At 39.7% G+C, this 20000-nt stretch overlaps 2 protein-coding genes across 3 annotated transcripts in view; one reads left to right on the top strand and one right to left on the bottom strand.

Moving 5' to 3' along the window:
- The window catches only part of LOC131218623 (serine/threonine-protein kinase EDR1), a 40970-nt gene extending 38993 nt beyond the window's left edge, over positions 1 to 1977 (top strand). Inside the window, exons 12-13 of the mRNA XM_058213281.1 lie at positions 88 to 264; positions 1416 to 1977. Of these exons, the coding sequence (XP_058069264.1) occupies positions 88 to 264; positions 1416 to 1497 (259 nt within the window). The 3' untranslated portion in view covers positions 1498 to 1977. The remainder of the gene's footprint in view (positions 1 to 87; positions 265 to 1415) is intronic.
- Positions 1978 to 4585: 2608 nt separating this feature from the next.
- Positions 4586 to 18726, bottom strand: LOC131218627 (uncharacterized). 2 transcript variants are annotated; one of them, XM_058213295.1, is made up of 3 exons: positions 18582 to 18676; positions 18271 to 18429; positions 4586 to 5146 (listed from the first exon to the last, which is right to left on the bottom strand). In XM_058213295.1, the coding sequence occupies exons 1-3, from the start codon at positions 18622 to 18624 to the stop codon at positions 4836 to 4838; spliced, it is 513 nt and encodes a 170-aa protein (XP_058069278.1). In that variant the 5' UTR covers positions 18625 to 18676; the 3' UTR covers positions 4586 to 4835. The 2 variants fall into 2 exon arrangements, with proteins under 2 accessions (XP_058069278.1, XP_058069279.1); XM_058213296.1 differs by having other exon boundaries at positions 4637 to 5146; positions 18271 to 18426; positions 18582 to 18726.
- Between the last annotated feature and the right edge of the window lie 1274 nt (positions 18727 to 20000).

The raw sequence follows: 20000 nt of genomic DNA, 5'->3' as shown, positions 1-20000 counted from the left end.
CTCTTGGAAACTATTGATAATGGCAGTTCCATTTCATTTTAAGACTCACACCTGTTGGTAATAATACAAGCGGTTTTCTTCTTGCAGATGTGATGTCTACAGCTTCGGTGTGATACTGTGGGAGTTAGCTACCTTGCGCATGCCGTGGAGTGGAATGAACCCAATGCAGGTAGTTGGAGCTGTCGGGTTCCAAAATAGACGCCTCGATATACCAAGTGAGGTTGATCCGATGGTTGCACAGATCATATGTGATTGTTGGCAGAGGTAAGCTTGCAATTGTATCACATTTAATACACCGTATAGGCTTGTCAGGTTTAACCAAATCACACTAATAATTCTGGTAAAAAAAAAGTTGTTGGGTGATTTTTTTTTTTTAAAAAATTGATCAATAAAAAGTTGTAGGGTATTTTTTAGTAAGATTTTATAAATCCATGAAAAATATGGAAATTACAGGGGCAGCAAGGCCCTGATAGCAAGTGGCTCAATTCTAGTATAGCCTATACTGAATTTCAATAATTAGTCCGATAGAGAAGAAATGGCTTCCTTATAATGAGGAAGAAGATCTGAATTTGCTGTTCTACACCTTTCAAGTCCAGCTTGAAAGTAACACATAATCTCAATTTGGGAATATTAATAATAAAGTAATTGCGATACAGTCACATCCAAATTTTATTTTTATTTTTATTTATCGGCAGCGATATCCACTTTATTGGAACTGCAATTGAATTTACTGCACAATCCCAAGTACATAAATTTTTTGCTTATTCACATTTGATTATATGGTCTCTTGGAAAAGTAGGTGATATGGTCAGATCTGTCTGACTGAAAAATATAGATGCCACTTCATTAGTGCCAGACATACCCATCTACATGCATACATCACAGCTGCGTAGCTGGCCCTACTGGTCATGTTGGTGGGCTCCACAGCCTCCACTGCATGCCATGACACCAAGAAAAGAGTGAATGTTTATCTGTCAGATGGTTATGACATTATCGTTCCTGAAAGAATGTGGGAGTTTTACATCCACTGTGACTGATAAAATACAGCTACCCATTCTACTTCTGCTAATTCATTGGTGCAAAGTTGCTCACTTGTCCTATTGTCTTAACCACCTTTGGAGAAGAAAAGGTTGTATTTATCACTTGGTGGGTGTGGATATCAATTTCCTCTATAATAAACACTTGGACCTATCTGAGAGACTTGTAAAAATGAGTTCTCATTTTATTTAACAGCAATTATGTGTTAGAGATCTTCAGTATCTCTTAAGACTCGTTAACTAAAATGAGACACTAACAAACATGGCTGAAAATTTTCTCACCATCTCTTTTGTTGAATGCTCTTGAATATGCCAAAATTAGTCACGGTTGTAGTGGGATTGCACTGACTCTGACAAACGTTTTGGTTGCTTGTGCAGTGACCCGGGTCTACGCCCCTCGTTCACTCAGCTGATGGCTCCGCTGAAACACCTCAAGCGCTTAATTGTGGAGGTCACTTAAGCTCCAACACTTGGGTAAATGAATGAAAATAATGGTAGTTTGCCACGTTAAAGTGTGCCAAAGTGGCACAACTTTGGTTGCGGAAACATTGGTAGCAAAACTTGGAGAGTACGGATATCGAGAGGAGAGATTGAAGTCAGAGTAGATGATTTGCTCAAAGTTGCAACCCCTGAACCCTGCCAGAATGGTGAGTGGGACGTTTCTCTGTCAGATGACGATTGCGCGAAGTGCATCGGAAGACAAACAGGGAAGTAGCATGTCGCCTAGTGTTTTAAAAAAAATGTTAAAAGAAAAGGAAGAAAGTCTATAACAAATATTATAATTATTGTTGATGTTTTGGGTGTCTAATTCAGTGAAGCTCTGGCAGCTTCAGAAATGTATACATCAGATTTGTGCTGATAATTGTCAAGAAAAGAAGGAAAAGAAAAAGAACATTGGATGGGAACACACAAAGGCAGTGTTCCATCATTATTTACAACAGATGAGGGCATAAAATGGATGTTTGATGCTTCTCCTTGAATCCACACACACTAATATGTCATCTTTGTGTATGGAAGAGCTGCAGGATTTAAATGAAAATGGAAGGCAGAAGTCTAGTTGATAAACCCTCATCTTGTCAGGCCCAAAACAAGTGTTTAATGAGGGAAATCCTTCAGTGATGGCCTTTGAGTATCAAATCACAGGAACTATGGACAGCGGGGACCCTATTATGATCTCATCCTAGCAGGTCCTGGATTGAAATAATTCCAATGAACGGGTTGTGGGCCCTCTAACAAAACAATTATGATATTAAAAAAATGAAAATAGAAGCGTAACTGTAACAGGTCTTCCTTATCATATAGAACTGAAAGGGACCTTCCACCATTTCAATCTTAGTAGGAAGGTGTTGGTTCACATGCCTAATTTTCTATACCCTGCTTTGGTCATCATTTTAGGAAGTGATGGGAGGGCTCTCACTTCTCTGAGTCTGATAATGCACAACTTTAGGTAGAATGCATACTGATCTATTATAATAGGATGCGCAAGGACTTTAGCCAGTGGATTTGGGGTCATCTTTCACTTCAATGATCTAAACTGTTTATATGATGCATGCAGAATCACCAAACTCTTAGATTGGAATTAGAAATACTAAAGATTTTTGGTTCATTTAAAAGGACCATGAAGGGCTACGGAAGTCCCGGCTTACCTTTTATAATAGGTTGGAATGTATTCTGGCACGCCTTATTGGCCCCTCGTAAGGTTTGCTATGGCCACACGCATGCACAAGGTATCCCAGCTACAGGCCACTTCATGTGGCATTCTCCCATCAGGGAGAAAGATGGAAGCTATATCCATCAGTAGAACTTGCCCAACAATCAAGCTGGTCCACACTTCAGTTGGGCCAGTGTTAGAAACAGGCATACAATCTAGCAAATCATTGCCCAGTTTTTTTTTTTTTTTGGCCTCCTACTGACAGGTGGATCATCTGAGTGGGTCTATTCGATCCGACCCGATCCTGGCCTGTTCGATGGAGTCCGATCCATTGGTTTGGGTCGGATCCTGCCCACCTCTAGGTGGAATGATTTTTAGAGCAGAGGATTTTTAGTGGGAGCCCTCTGATGGACGGCTTGGATCTTGCTCCTGGGAAGCCTGGTGTATGATTGTATTGTCAGCTAACTGCCCACCTCTAGGTGGAATGATTTTTAGAGCAGAGGATTTTCAGTGGGAGCCCTCTGATGGACGGCTTGGATCTTGCTCCTGGGAAGCCTGGTGCAAGATTGTATTGTCAGCTAACGACCAACATATGGTAACTGGAAGAGTAACACTTAGAGAGTGTTTGGACGGTGGCAATGGATGTGAGTAGGTAGGAGTGGTTTTGTGAAACCCATGGATTTTAACTTGGGCCTGTTTGGGACTGACGTTGGAAGTGGATTTACCGAGTCTTCTTGGAAGCAACACGGGCCTACTTTGGGTTTCGTGTGGCTAGTGGTCGGTGCTAGGTGGACCCCATCATAATATGTGTTTTATCCATGCCGTCCATCCATTTTGAAATATAATTTTAGGGCTTGATCCCAAAAATGAGGTAGATACAAATTTCAGGTGGACCACACAAGGGGAAAACAGTAGTGATTGAATTACACCATTAAAAACCTCCTAAGGCCAACTGTGTGGTCCACTTGAGATTTGGATCAAACTCATTTTTGAGCTCATACCATAAAATGACATGGAAGAATGGGTGGACGGCATGGACGAAACACATACATCATAGTGGGGCTCACAAAGCACCGACTGGGAGTTGTTAAAACCCTTCCATCTCATGCCATCCAAACACCATGGCAAAGGATCCATGGAATTACAAAACCTATGGTATTGTAAGACAATTCCTTGACAAAGCCTATCATTACATTTTTTTTTATACCCATCCCACCTAATGCCATCTATTCCTATCGTCCAAACACTCCCTTAGCTCATAGTAACAGGACCCGTCCACAATACAGCAAGCTAGCCATACACAACCCCACCTCCCAAATGCAGGACATTTGAGCCATGCAAAAAAGGTTCGCCCATAATGATGACCACCCTTGAGTGTAAATCAGATTGATCCACTCATCGCTGTACATTGAGTATGAATGTATGATCATTGGCTGCCCATCAATATCCATGATTGTACTGGCCTGATTTTCATTCCATGAGGTCTTCTTGATGGCCCACATTTTTCACAGCTCAGATGTCATGTTGACAATGAGAAAAAAAAAAAAAAAACAACAACAACAAATGTTTTCCTCTCAATTGGGGCAAAGCTGAAACCTGTTACAAAGAGCTTCCAATGAATTGGGTGCTGAAATCATAGTAGAGGATACCAACCATCAAGTGCAAGCCTGTATGGTTATTGAGCTGTTTAAAATGCCAATATTCCTTGCTCGGGTCTTGTCTTTAGCTTCTTTGCTCATCCAAAAAGACACCCGATAGTTTCGTGTTTTCCATGCAAGTCAGAGACTCTTGGCATGGATACAACACCATCATATCCCATAAGAAGGATACTTTGAAAAAGAATCAGAAAAAAAATATTTTCAAAAAAGCCTGTTCATATCCTAAAAAACATCAAAGATATGGAACCCCCCAAGTTATTGAAGAAGGATGTAAACCGTGTTCCACACGATGTCTAAAAGCCACAGACGTTGGATTTTTTTTCTATAGAAAACAAAAGCAAGAGCTGGCGTTTCCTGAAGAAGATTAATAAAAAGGGAGAATATTTGTTGATGGGATGATTGATATACAGCAAGAAGGAAGCCCACATGCACGCACAATTGAACAGCATATCACCATCTCAATCATCCCCCTGGTACAACAATCATCTCCTAGAAGTTTGGAATGGATTTTGATCGAATGAACTGTTTGAGAATAGCCTTCTCTTCATCAATGCGCTTCTTCTCTGAAGGATTGCTGGGCTTTGCCTTTCTCTTCTCTTCCAACATCCACTTGAAAAGCTCACGCTGCTCATGTTCAGGGATGGGTTGGCGTACCTCTATGGGCTTTGCAATGGGTGGCACCAGTGATGTTTTCTCGGGAACTAGGGCAGTTGTACTTGCAATTGGAGCTGGAGTTTCTCCTGCAATTTCATCATCTTCTGCGCCCGTATCTTTCTTCTTGGTTCTCATGAACAGATAACCTGCAACATCACACTACCATCAAGACAAAAAGAAATTCCTCAAGAAGCAACGCCACACTACCGTCAGCAATAAAAAAAAGAAATTCCTTAATGCTGCAATGCCAAACTACCATCGATACATTAAGAAACTCCTCAAGGGCCTGTTTGTTTTTCAATTTACACAATAAACAAGTCATTATTACTTACACATGTAATTACAGCAGCAACCCCAAAGCTGATGTTGACAACTATTGGGTTTGGGCGAAAAGCAGAGGCAGGAAAACGTTTTGGGCAAAAAAACTATGGGTCCACTGTGATGTATATGTCATATTCATGCCATCCATCCATTCCGCCAGGTCATTTTAGGGGGTGAGACCAAAAAAATGAGGCAGATCCAAAGCTTAAACAGTGGGAATTGAATGCCTACAATTGATAACTTCTTGGGGCCACAAAAGTTTTGGATCAAGCTAATATTTGTGTTTCACCTTTATCCATGTCTGCATGACCTTATGAACAGGTTGGATGACAAATAAACATCACTGTGGGCCCTAGGAAGGTTTTAGCTCTCGACAATTGAGGTTCGTTAGGACCACTGTTTCATGTAGTGTGGTCCACTTGAGCTTTGGATCTGCCTCATTTTTGGACTCATGCCCTAAAATGAGCTGGCAGATGGATGGATGCTTGGATATGACATAATACATCATGGTGAGCCCCACAGTTTTTATCAGTACCAAAACAAATGGAATTCACTGTTTTCAGGAAGAGTAAAAACTTAGCAAGCAACGGTAAGAAGTAATGATGGGCCATTTACAGGTATTTACAAATGTAATTGAGAAAATCAAATAGGCCCTAAGCTGCAACACATTATAAACAAGAGTGCAATTGGAAATGTACGAGTGAAATTCATTTTTCACTGATGAGAGAAGACCCTTACCAGCAAACATGGCTGGTCTGACTGGCATACATCATCGAGAGAGAACAAACATGGGTCTGGGCAGAACGTGTGTATATAGAAGCTACATGAAAGGTGACATCTGCTGTTCTTTGGATCCATGTATTGGTTGATCCAGGATTGGTGTAAAAGTATTAATTTAAAATGCATGTATTGGCCAATCCTGGATTGACCAATAGAAGGATCCAAACAGGCCCTAAGGGCACTGTGAGAAGGTGGCTTTCAGGTACTGAAGTGTAAGCTCAAGATATACTACCTGTTTGGACCATGGGATCAAATGGTATGGAATTGCATTAGACAGAATTAACACCATTATTGAGCAATGATTACATGTCTAAAAGTACCATGGTTTTTTGGCTGTCCAATCCCACGTTTCGGATCAAATTCTTAGCTAGGGAAATACACATATTAAGTGAAGTGTGCATTTGGTGGACCATGGAATTGTAATCAATGGACCACATTTCACAACTAATACTGGTCACTTGTACACATGTGCAACTTGAATGTGACGTTTAAAAGGCACATATGGATGGACGGCGTGGATAAAGCATATGCATCAATGTGAGGCCCACAAATGTAATGGACTTTGAAATTCTCCAGAAATCATGCAGTATCTCCCACTGGCTCTGGATGTTATGATACTGGGATTAGTCCAATCTTTCCCGTCATTTCCAAATGCCGGATGGAATTTGCATGGGACCAAATGCAATTCCATACCACCTAATACCACACACCAAACAGGCAAGTTTTTAAGAATAGAATAGTGAGGAAAACACATTAAGGTTTGTAGATGGAGAAGCCTGCACTATCCATACAATAATGAGTGAAGCATCGCATAGACTGCCATGCGTGAGTGAAAATACATTAAGGTTTGAACATGGAGAAACCTGAATTATCCATATAATAATGAGTGAAGCATAGCCTAGATTGGCGTGGGTGCGTGGGTGTGTGCGCATGTATAATGTGGTTTGCTAGCTCCTTAGCCAAAAAGGTGTCACACCGTGGGTTGATTAGTCATGTAATCCACTCCTTTTGATGGAGCTCCTTTCTTTCTCCATAGTAAAAGTTTTTGATATCTATCATCCTCATCACAATCATCTAAGCGTTGTCCCAACAAATTGGGATCGGCTACATGAATCCTGCCTCACCATTCCACAGTAGCAACGACCATATCCTCAGTGAAAAAAATAGGCCGTCACATATTTTCTTAGTTCATCCACGTCCTTTTGGGCCTTCCCCTTACCCTTGGGTCCAGTGCATTAGTACTGGAATTGCACCAAAAAACACCAAAACAAGACGTAGAGACTGATCATGATTTAATTTTTTTTAAGATAAAAAAACAGCCAATCATGACCTAGAGACTGATCATGATCTAATGCTTGAAACTAAATTTGCTCCTCATCTTACAATCCCAGGTTCTCATTATCATCACTGGTGTAGTCCGTGGAGTCATCCATGTATGGTATTTAGGAAGTGGTGGCAAGAAATGACACTTCTATATTTACTTTATTAGCTTTACAGTCAATTGGACACAACTTCTTTGCAGTGGTATTCCGTCCATTTGTTAAATGTAGGCGTTCGTCATTTTGCCTATTGTTTCTCCTCATCTGTTTGGAGTTCTTGCCAGTCACCTTAAACATGGTCTACAAAGTCACGCCTTTAGGTGCAAGCTTGTCCAAAATGAGAAAGATGACATGGATTTGAATACCAACTTCTAGCATTGGGCCATATGAATTGGTGGTAGTTACTAGAACTGGTGCTGCCTTGGGCTTATGGAAGTGTTGTGATTGTTTTTCCTTTTTTCACTTATAAATGAAAACTTTGTTAAAAGAAAAAGGAAGAGGAAAACATTCATTAAGATAATGGACGCAAGGTTCTGGTACACAAGCTATGCCTGGAGGGGCACGCATATAAAATAAAGCTAGTGTACACCCCATGCATGTGCCAGCAGGGCACATAGGTGTGAGATCTAATCCATCGATCAGGTTGGTCCGACCTACTACATGTTTTACCAAAAATAAATTTTGATCCAATAATCATGTGGGAACCAGTATTGGAAACCGGAAAATGGGTTAGAAAACTTCAGCCAAGTTTTTCAGAGCAGTACATTTGTTTTGCAAACTGTGGCCCACCTGACCAGTTGGCTAGGGCATCAATATAGAGGTGCCTACTGATGGATGGATTGGATCTCAGACATCTTGTGCATGCTGGAATGTGTGGTGCATACACAGACTTTTGCCCGTGTGTGGGCTCAGCAAAGCTTGCCTGAAGGTTCCATCTTTAGCAAACAAATCAGCTTGAGCATTGGTTTCACCAGATAAAATGCCTCAAGGAAATGGAAAACATATAGCTATTAACTCATACACGAGGGATGTAAGCTTCCACACAACAGGACCACTTATGTACCCAAGCAAGGGCAGTCTTTAATCCCCTTCAAATCCCAAGTCTTCAATTCCCCTTAAACCATCAACAGGCCCCCAAGGAATAAAAGGGGAAACTGATGCCATTTTTTATTTTATTTTTGAAAGGTGACAAACTGACAATTTTATTAATGAAGCAAGGAACCAGACACAAGAAAACAACCAGGCTGAGTGACACTCTCATTACTTAACCAAAACAATAAGCATTAAAAAACCCCAACAGGTGAATGAAGCAGAAACAATGACAGCAACAATCCCCATATCCCAACCAAGAAAACGATTACAAAGATTCTCAATCCCTGATAAATCTTCCATAGCCAGCCCTCTATATTCCTGATAATCTAAGGACCAACTGATGATCACAAGAGATTCTTCTCTTAATGAAGTTTAATTATGGTGATTTTTCTTCAAAGATTCTGTGCTACTATTCTTTCCACAAGCCCTAAAGGATTATGAAAGAATAACAACTTCCATAAAGTTCCTTTGCAATCAATGAAAATGCTCTCTGCCATTCAATCAACGAGTCCCCAATATTGTCGTTGAAAGTCCATGCAACCCCAAGCCAAGACAGAAAAAGGTCCATATCTTTGTTACCATTGAAGAATGCAAAATCAAATGATTGACATTTTCTTCATCTTTCCTACACATGACACATGTTAGGAAAGGCCATCTTCTATATTTTCAAGTCATCCAGGATGAATGCCTTTTACTACTTGGGGGATGAGCATTCCACACTTGGCAAAAGGAGAACTCTCCTCACTTGCAGATAAGGCTGAGAATAAAAATTTCGCAAAGAACTCACCATTGCACAGCCATTTCCACGCTTCCCTATCTTCTGCTACCACGCCAATATGTGCCTTAGCTTAGCTTATACAGGAGTTGCAATGGACCGGTCCAGGGTTGGCTCTAACCCAACCCTAATCCCTGGCCCTGGCCCTAACAGGCCGAGCTAGTCCTATAGGGAAATCGGTCACGCAATCAAAGGTTTTTAATAGGCCCAATTTCAGAACTTTTTTTTCAGATATCCACAGTATAAGCAGTTCGAATCACTGAAACATGACCCTTACGGCGATCTAGGCCAGGGCTTAGCCCTATAAGGGGGGGAAAATTCAAGTGATCAAAGATTTTAATAGGCCCAATTTCAGAATTACTTATTTTAATTTTGTGCGTGTGTTGGGGGGACTACACACGTACGTTGACCAGGAGCCATTAATAAGTATCTTTTAACAATTATAATGGTGGTCCACTTAATGACCGGATCAGGCCAACAGGCCATTCATCATTGGCTTTGGTCTAACCCGGCCTGAGCATCGAACCTAGATTTCAGGCTCACACCTGTCCCTCAGGCCAACTTGAGGGGCCCAAGCCCTGGCCCTACGTGGCCAAATCGCTCGAGATAGGCTAGGCAACTTGGCAAATTGCCACCTCTATCTACAAGGCAAGTAAAAAATTCTACCTTCTCATCTCCTTGCCAGTTTAATCGACCAAACCATGCCCTTTTCCACTTATATCGTAAAATTCTCGAGCCTTTTCTTCCATATCAATTGCAAGCTCACTGAAAGCTTGGTAAGATTATTAAAAGGCCTGTTTAACCAAGCATCTACAGCAGGGAATTCACTTTTAAGTTTTACCTGCTAAGAACTGAATTCCTTTGTCAAATTCCTTCCCCACTTTTCTCGAGATATCACCGATGTCTCCACTGAGGTGCCTACCCACTTTACAATATCCTTCCACACAATGGTTCCCCCAAATCTATGGCATAAACCTGGAAACCATCCCTCGCATCCCATCCTTCCCACGAGCTGTATTTTCCCATAATGGAATTCCTTCACAAAGATCCTCAACTCTCCACTATTTGCTGAACAACGTCTATTTTCTCTATAGCTTTTGAACCTCCTTCCAATTAATTAAATGGAACCTATGGCCTTCTTCTCTCCCTTCCATTAAGAAAGTTCCTTGAAGCTGCTCAATTATGATGCAATTGCAATAGGGTTCTAGAATTAAGGGAAATAAAATAAACTGAGAGATTTGACAAGGTGGACTAAATAAGAGCAATTTGTCCCCAAGGTAAAGATATCATTCTTTCCGCCTAGCTTCAATTCATTCCATTACGGGATCCCAAAAGGATTCAACACTCGGGCAACGCCCAACAGCAAGGCTCAAATAAGTGCAAGGGAGCATGCTGAACTTGCACCCCAATACCTCCGCCATTTGCTTGATTTACCGCCATACCAAACACAACACATTTTCTAATATTAAGCTAAAGACCAGAGAGTGGGTCAAAACACCAGAGAATGATTAGATAATTGCTCAACATTACCTCAGACATTGTCATCTGTAAACTAGTAGATGGGACCTTTGTCGTGATCAAACTTAAACCTTCAACGGAACAGAAACATGGTTCTGAATATCAGTATCAACAGGTGTATTGGCTTGACAAAAAACCGATACAATATAGTGTTGCATATCGGTATCGGCCCGTGTTGTGCATTTTTTAAGTAAAAAAATATGGAAAATTATTTTTAAAAAATAGGAAACAAAATGAGATATCCAAGAATCTATCTTTTTCATGTGTGTATTTTGAACATGTATTCAATGGTGTATTAGACCATTCTTTGGTAAGAATATTGTCTGTCGGGTTGACTTGTTGTAAGCTATTATGTTGAAAAATATTCATCTATCATTTCATCCATATGTCCATTTTTCCCAACTTGATTTTTGGAAGGAAAAAAATTATATATATATATATATATATAATAATCGTTGAAAATACATAAAGTGTTCAAACAACAATAACTTTCACTTTCTCAAACTGATTTATGAAAAAATAAAATAAAATAAATTCGAATGTAAATATGTTAAAAATACAATTACAGAATATAAAATGTAGATCTATGTTTCAACAACATAGATTTATCATTCCCCAAAGAAATTTAAAAAATAAAAAATGGCCCAAAAATACATAAATAATTAAAATCTAGCACCAAATGATAGATTTATGTTTAAGAAAAACATATATTTACTTAGATTAGTCATTTATTCATTTCCCTCATATGTATTTTGAAAAAAATTAAAAATTACAAAAAAGCCCAAAAACAGCCCAAAAATACGAAAAAAAAATTGTAAAAAAATTATTTAAGACATGCATGTGCAAAAACTGTAGATCTATAGTATTAATTGTCTTCGTGCATCATTACAACAATTAGTAGAAAAAAGTTTTTTTTTTTTTTTTTTTTTAAAGGAAAAAAGAAAAGAAATTTTCCGAAAATCAGTGGGGTAGATAACTTGACCTCCTACACCTAACAGAAAGGAGAAGTGTTCTCAAGAATACTTCTGTTTTTCTCCTGCCACATGCTTCGCATAATGGCATGATGAAGCATATTGATTGCACATCGCCGCCTTGGTTAAAAGGACCTCCCATCAAATCCCTTCTTAAGGTTTGCAATGCAGATAGGGAGAGCCCATGAAACTACAAATAGCTAAGGGCCAGTTTGGTTAGCTGTAAATGCATGCAAACAATGGTAAACAAGTAATGATGACTTTGGTATTAGCTGATGTTGACAATATGGTTTTTGGAAAGAGGATGGAATTGCTCACGTAAACTCTATAACCCCACCATGATGTCTGTGTTTCATCCATGCCGTGCATTCATTTTGCTAGATCATTTTAGGCATAAGCCAAAAAAAATGAGGTAGATCCAAAACTTCTGTATCCCCCAAGAAGTTTTCCATGGTAGGCATTCAATCCTCACTGTTTTCTGTGGTGTGGTCCACTAGAGCTTTGGATCTGCCTCATCTTTGGGCTCATGCCCTAAAATGATCTGAAAAAAATGAATGGACGATGTGGGTATAACATATACATCATGGTAGGGTCCACCTGTTACAAGGTTGAGATTTGCTTGATTTTTGAGGAATAATTCACACCCTACACCAAACAACAAGCACCTGTCATGATTACTTATTGATCGCCCACTACATGCACTTATAGCTAACCAAACAGGCCCTAAAGGAACTAAAAACCTCCCAGACCATTCCACAAGAAATAACACAATTAACACTATAGTCCACTAATTATGCATCTTTCCAACACATAAAACATATGTTGGGTAAAGTATGGTATCTACATTGGAGATAGTCAAGCATGATAATCTTCTTTGCTAGGGATGTCCAACATAAAGCTTTCACCTACAGAGGAGCCAACGGACCTCAAACTTCAACATGTGGGTATTTGTGGGATGCCATGGTTGTTACTTAGCACGACTTATCCTCGTGGTGATTTTCTGAACTGAGGGGAGATGCAAATCCATCATCATTTGTCATCTAAGACTTATCCCAACTAATTGGGGTGGGCTACAAGAACCTTGTTTCGCCCTTCTATTCAATTAAGGACCATATCCTCAATTTAAACATTTAGTTGCGGGATCCTTCTAACTACGTGCCTTTTTGGCTTTGAATCACTGTCGGACTCTCATTCTCACCCAAATTTGTTGCCACTTTGCTTCACGCTTCATACAACTATAGCTAAACCATGAGTCATCAAATCTTTCTCATTACCTCCACCCAAGTCCATTTGGGCATTCCCCTTGTTATTTTAGAGCCTTCGACTTGAACCAAGTCACTCGAAATCAATGAATTATTGGTCCATGTCAATGTTACTTGGGCATGTGGCAAAAGTGCCGAGTTTCAAATTTTCCTAAAGTGTCCGGCACGGCAAATTCCAAAAAACCTAGGCATGAGGACACTTCTGCAAATAATATTTATTTAGACGATGGAAACACTAAAACAAAGGAAATTAGACAAGAATAAGAACAATTAAAAATGAATATTCACAAAGTCCAAATAAAAATGAATTACAAGTAATCTAAACTAACAAGTAACCAAGTAACAAATTGGGGTAGGCTACAGGAAATGCATAAGATCTTTTTTTTTTGTTAGCTTGCTAGTACACAACACTGTCAGTTCACACTTCACTGTTAGCCACCCCCCACTAGGGATCGATACCAAGACCTCAGTGTTGAAACGAGGTATCTCTCACTCAGTCTACCACTTGAGCTATGGATCTGGGTGTAAATGCATAAGATCTTGTAGCACTAACCAATGAGGCCCTATAAATTAGTATTACACTAGGAGGTTCTGGACAGAAGTGTTCGAACTCCTAGGGCTGGTATAGGAACAATGTCTATTGATGCAGAAATAGCAACTGGGCTGCTAGTTTCCTCCTAATCTATCAAATATTATTGAGCAAGGCCTTCCTTAAAGATTGGGATGAGTCCATGTCAGTCGATGGTGTGAAAACACTTCCTAATGTCGAATTCCAAAAATCTCATTCAATTGGGACCTTCCGACAGACCGACCTCCGCCATAGCTGCATTCAAATTTCTCCACTTAAGAAAGATGTTCTATTCGGGATTCAAATCCATACCCAAATTGAGTACATCGGTGAAGGAAATTTGGGGTTGGGTTTTTACCCGGAAGAGCAGAAGAAGAGGTAGCAGTTTACCCATCAGCATGAGGAGATAAGGGCCGAAGTTATGAAATTGTTCTCACACTTTCTTTTTTTTTTAACATTGATAATTTTATTAAACGAGAGGCTGAAGCCAAAAGAAAACAAGCACACCCAAAACAGGAAATACATTAAAGCTCAATCCAACAATCTGGAAAATGAACTAAAACTTTTCCTGACAAAGCCCATTCCATAACAAAAGATTTAGCCGTACAAAACACCTCCGAGACACTGTGCTGACAATTCTGGATGCATCTCTCATTTCTTTCCTTCTAAATGGACCAAATTCCCACTAAAAGACTTAACTGCCAAACCTTTTTTCCTGACTTGGACTATTCCACCTCCGCCACATTAGATATAAACAATCAATTGACAGCGGCATCACCCAAACGATCCTGAACAAAGAAAAGAAACTGTCCCATGAAAAGAAATTGTTCTCACACTTACCCATCTTCTCAAGCCAACGGGCAGAAAGCAGTAGTCCATCAAATAGTGGACAGAGTCCCCTAAAGGAGCAGGAGTTATATTCCGCCGAACATCGTTCTTGCCAAGGTTGTATGTCTTTTTCCAGCCCATTCAAATCCAAACCATTGAGACCTCTTAGAGGTTCCAACAAGGGAGCGCGAAGATCCAAAAAAGCTACTCACTTCTACTAAGGCTAGGCTTAATAGGAGCAAGAGACTTGGTCGCAATCTTGTTTTGCCATTCTACTGTATTAAGGACCATATCCTCAACTAAACCTTTGGTTGTAGGATCCTCCTAACTACGTGCCTTTCTGGCTTCGAATCCCCATCGGACTCTCATTCTCATTCCCGCTTCTCACCTATTTATAATTGCTTACATGTTGAAAGAGACACTCCTGTGCCCCTGCATCCAATTTTTTTTTGCCAATTCACTTCACGCTTCATGCAACTATAGCTAAACCATAAGTCATCAAATCTTCCTCATTACCTCCACCCAAATCCATTGGGTATTCCCCTTGCTCTTTTAGAGCCTTCAACTTGAACCAAGTCACTCCAAACCAGTGACTTCTTGGTCTCCTTCAGTGTTACTTGGACACATGGCATGGCTGCAAATTCGGTGTCCTAAAGTGCCCAGCACAGAAAATTCCAAAAATCTAGGCACGAGGACACTTCTGTACACAGGAAAATAATATTTATTTAGAAAATAAAAATAAAACAACGAAAACACTAACACAAAGGAAATTAGACAAGAATTTTTTTAAAAAAAAAGAAAAGAATAAAGAAATGAATATTAACAATGTTAAAACAAAAACAAATTACTAGTAATCTAAACTAACAATTAATTGATTAATAAAATATTGAGGACCGTGTACAATCACCTCAAGAAATGATAATTTGTATGAACACTACCCACTCTCTAAAAAAAAGAAAAGAACGACAACAGTAGAGAGAGAGAGAGAGAGAGAGAGAGAGAGAGAAATGAGAAAGAAAGAATAAGGAACAACAAAACTTCTGCTTTTTTAAATATGCGTCATAGAACCTATTGTGAAAAATAAGCCAAAATCTAGAAATGAAGTTATCGGTAGTTTCATATTATGACTCGAAAGTTTAATCTGACAATAATTAGCGAGCAGATCCCTTGCCCAAAAACATTTTTCAAGTGATGTTTGTTACTTGCATTGGAAGAAAAGACATGGTAGGTGGGGAATCATCTTGAAGTGATTATCATAAAGCACAATTCAATGAGCATTTATGTGCATCTTTCAAACTCTTGTTTCTAGGGTTTGAACAAGAACACTCATCTGTCATTTCCAAACAGAGGCAGCATGTTGGTCATAGTATCATACAACATATCCATTGTTTAGGGCCCCAGAGTGTCCCTGCAGCAGTTCATGGTAACACTGAAAAAGTTCATATATGTAATCTTGATAAATATCCAATTTATCTCTGGAACATGCATTAAAATTTTCTAGGTCTAGCATCCAGCATTATCATGGCAGGAGGTTTGCTTAGTCTGACTCCCAGCTCCTCAGGGACCCAATGGCCTCGTGACCTGACTGCAGTTGTGATGGACTATAGCACAAGGGTGTGGTCAACTAGTGCTAACGTGTTCAGTCCTAGTTCCTAAAGTACAGTAGGTTCAAGCTATGAGACTTGGCAATGGCTTGCCTTGGCACAGCAATGCTTATGACAGTGGTTGAGATAACTGTGGTATGGGCACCTGGAAGCCATACACTATTCGCTCATGGGCTGCAGTGCATTGGTCATCACCTGCGTTGGCGTCATGTGGCTTGCAGCAGCCCTTGCAGGCAGCTGAAAACTCAGCAGACAAAAGCCATACATGAGATTGTAATAGGCACTTTATGTTTGAGGATTATAGAAATAGGAAGGGAACTGAAAAGATTCCGAACACTTTGGATGTTTGTTGTTAATCTCATGTATGTAATGTTGTCTGCTTTGATTCCAAATGCAATGTTCCAAACATGCATAGGACCTTTTCTATGATACTAGACATCGACTAATGCTAGACCGATGGTGGTAAAGGGTGTTAGATATCTCTAAAGATGCTTTCGTGCAATGGCACAAAGTGCTTGATATCATGCTTGTGCACTAATGACTGCAATCATATGTTCTATGATGCATATAGAAAGGTGCTACCGCCCTTTGTGGGTTTGTTGGGTGAATGAGAGTCTATTGTTGCAGAGGTAAGTTACCTATCACTTGGACTTTCCTGCTCACATCTATTCCTATGTAAGGTCATCATTGGGCGATCAAAGGCAACACCTTAAATACCATACAGTACGATACTTGAGGGGAGATTATCTTGTAGAGGGTTGCAGGGACATTTTATAAGATTCCATATGTCCTTGTTCGATCGGAAAGCTTTGATTGTCAAACAAATATGAGGGCCCCAATTGCCAATAGTCCCATAATATTTGCTATTTGATTAATAGTTCATCTCAAATGAACAACCTAAAGGCTGCATTTGGATGCACAAGTGAAATTGAACTATGGACACCAAGTTCAATCGAGAGGAAATGGCAAAATGAATTTTCCTAGTATATAAAAGTGGGAAGTAAGCCCTCAATTTGCAGTTATAGTTCTTTGAAGTCCAACTTGAAAGTAACATAAATGCACTTTGAAGGCCGGACCTCAATATGAACACTAAGGAAATGGCAATTTGATTGTGTATGCTTTATTAGACTAATAACCACAATCATATGGCATCCGAATGCACACATGCAAAAAAGAAAATAAAAATCTCATATTTCCTTCTCAACACCACCGAAGCTTTGGTTTAAGGAATGATTGACTTGGAATCCTATTGACCTAATGAGATGTTTGGGCCCTAGTAAAAAAATTAATTCATTCATTCAATTGATAAAATCTATGCGATCTCGTATATGATAATTGATAACAGCCCTCTTTAGCATTGTCATGCAACTAAATGATGTAAATTGACATATGCCTGGTCTGAAATAGATTTGAATTAGTTAGGGATTTTATCAGAAGGTGCACTCACACAAACACAAAAACCAACACTAAAATTTACTGTCATAGAACAAACTCAATGCCCTTCTGATGAACACCCAAAAAGAATAACATCAGGAAATATAATCGCTCCTGCTAAGTTCCACATCCACCCAAAAATGGACGAATGCACTTCTGCCCAATGCAACATTTAGGGTGCATTTCAAAGCAACCCAAATCATGTCAAGGTCAGGGCAACTTCATTTGAGGCGGAATGCAAACCAAACCCATTGGGCTGGCTAACAGTTTTCTATTTTTTATCCCAAACCCAAATAACAATTTCCCCATTTCAAGCACATACCGTTAATCTGCAGAAAAAATAAAAAAATCATTCCTCCCACATCCTTGATCCTCAGAGAACCACCAAACACGGCCATAATCAGCAAAATCACATAACCACGGCTTAAAAACATACATGGTTTTTAAACCAAACCCGATTGGGCTGGCTATCAGTTTTTTCATTTTTCCGAGCCCAAACAACAATTTCTCCATTTGAAGTGCATAACATTAGTCTGCAGGAAAAAATATTTCCTTGGCCATCCCAGATTCTTGGGGTAACTCCAAAGTCCAAACACAGCCATAGTCAGCAAAATCACATAACCACAGATTAAAAACAAGATAAAAACATACATGGTTTTTCATATAGCCGAAAGCGGGACCAAAGCAAGCATTCAAAACCCACTTCTCATTTAAAGCTCTGAGCATGATTTCTTCAGAACGAAAGAGTAAACGAGAACCAGAAAGGCGAAAAAATCGAAGTGATAGAGTGTGGCCCACCTCCGACGGCGAGATTAACGGCCAACAGTAGCGGCCAAACGAACTTGTAACGGCGAGCGAATGACTCCTTTGGAGGAGTTGGAGGTGGAATGGGCCCCATTGCAGATGGGTTCGGAGCAGGTGTAGAAAAGTCTTTTGCCTTTTGCTTCAACTGCCCTGCTAGTAGTAGAAAATATCAGAAGGGATCACGATCGCTGATTTTTATTTTTTTTCTTAATTTTTGGGAAGTTTGGAATTTGGGTTTTTTTTGAAGGAACTGAAAGAATCAAATGAGAAGAAAGAGAAAAGAAAAGAGAGATCGATTTTCATACCTTTCTTGGGTTTGGTGGTGTATAGCTTCGGACCATCACTCATTGTTCTTCACCTTCTTCCTGTCTTCTTCCCCACGTATTCCCTCCCCTTTCTATTGAGGTTTTCATTTTTATTTTTGGGAACTTAATAAAAAACTAGCTAACTGATATCTAATTTACATTCCGATGCCTCTTTCGGAGAAAGTTTTCGAAAAACTACCTCATTAGCCAGAATTACTTTCTTCCCACTAACTTACGTTAGACTTCTTTAATGCCAGGTTAGGTAGACCGTGAGATCGAATGTTGGGCTGCTCGAGTGGCCCACCACTATTTGTATCAGCTTTTTTCAGCCCTGTGCTAAAAATTAAACCTTATTCATGATTTAGGTGAACCACGTTATTGGAAACACTCCACGAGCACCTCCAAACTCTTTGCCTTAAGTGGGGCTGTTTGGAGCATGAAATGAGATGGGTTTAAGTGGGATGAAATTATCAAAATGTAATGATTACACTCGGTCACGGATTGTCGTCTAATCCCATGGCTTAGAGGCCATCTCACTTCATGTCTAGAAACGGATTGGCTACTCACTTTGCTATTACCGGTCGGTGCTTTATGGGCCCCACCATGATGTATGTGTTTCATCCATGCCGTCCACCCATTCTTCCATGTGATTTTATGGTATCCGCCCAAAAATGAGTTTGATCCAAATCTCAAGTGGACTGCACAGTTGGCCCTAGGAAGTTTTTAATGGTGTAATTCAATCACTACTGTTTTCCCATGGTGTGGTCCACCTGAGATTTATATCTAACCTCATTTTTGGGATCAAGCCCTAAAATTATATTTCAAAATGGATGGACAGCATGGATAAAACACATATGTCACAGTGGAGTCCCCATAGCACTGACCACTAGCTACACAAAATTCAAAATAGAATTGCAGAAACTCTTGCCCAGCACTGATTTCAAGAGGGGGCTTTACAACCCATACCTTGTGTGAATCCCAAACAGACATCTCAATGATCTATGGGATCTTAAAACTCACTCCCACCAAATCTCATTTAAACCCATGCGCCAAACGCCCCCATGGATTTTGAAAGGATTTGAGTAGATTTCAAGTTGGTTGTTTAGCATTATAAAGTAATTGGGGGTTTCAAATTCAAGAGATTCCCACTCAAAGAGAGGGTTTGAAATCCACGGTACAAGCTTGGATTACATCTAAAATCCTTTCAATAGTTGCATATGTACTATGTGTGTCACTAGATTATTAAACTATAGGGCATATAGCCTATTAATGATATCCCAAAACAATTAGATTATCAATTGCATCAATATAATTAATTTAATATGATGATCAACGCCATCTAAACATTGTCCATTTAAATCAACGATTAGAAATCGTTGGTTAGTCACTTGGATATGATCTTGTGCTTGTGGCCCATCC

The sequence above is a fragment of the Magnolia sinica genome, chromosome 1 (assembly GCF_029962835.1).
Source record: "Magnolia sinica isolate HGM2019 chromosome 1, MsV1, whole genome shotgun sequence".
NCBI lineage: Eukaryota > Viridiplantae > Streptophyta > Magnoliopsida > Magnoliales > Magnoliaceae > Magnolia > Magnolia sinica.
The sequence above is the reverse complement of the archived record's forward strand: the minus strand, read 5'-3'. Positions and strand labels throughout refer to the sequence as shown.

Coding starts and splice junctions, on each gene's coding strand:
- LOC131218627 (XM_058213295.1), bottom strand. CDS start 18,624: ATGAGTGATGGTCCGAAGCTATACACCACCAAACCCAAGAAAG. Junction 18,430..18,581: donor CACCACCAAACCCAAGAAAG/GTATGAAAATCG, acceptor TTCTACTACTAG/CAGGGCAGTTGAAGCAAAAG. Junction 5,147..18,270: donor CGTTAATCTCGCCGTCGGAG/GTGGGCCACACT, acceptor GTGATGTTGCAG/GTTATCTGTTCATGAGAACC.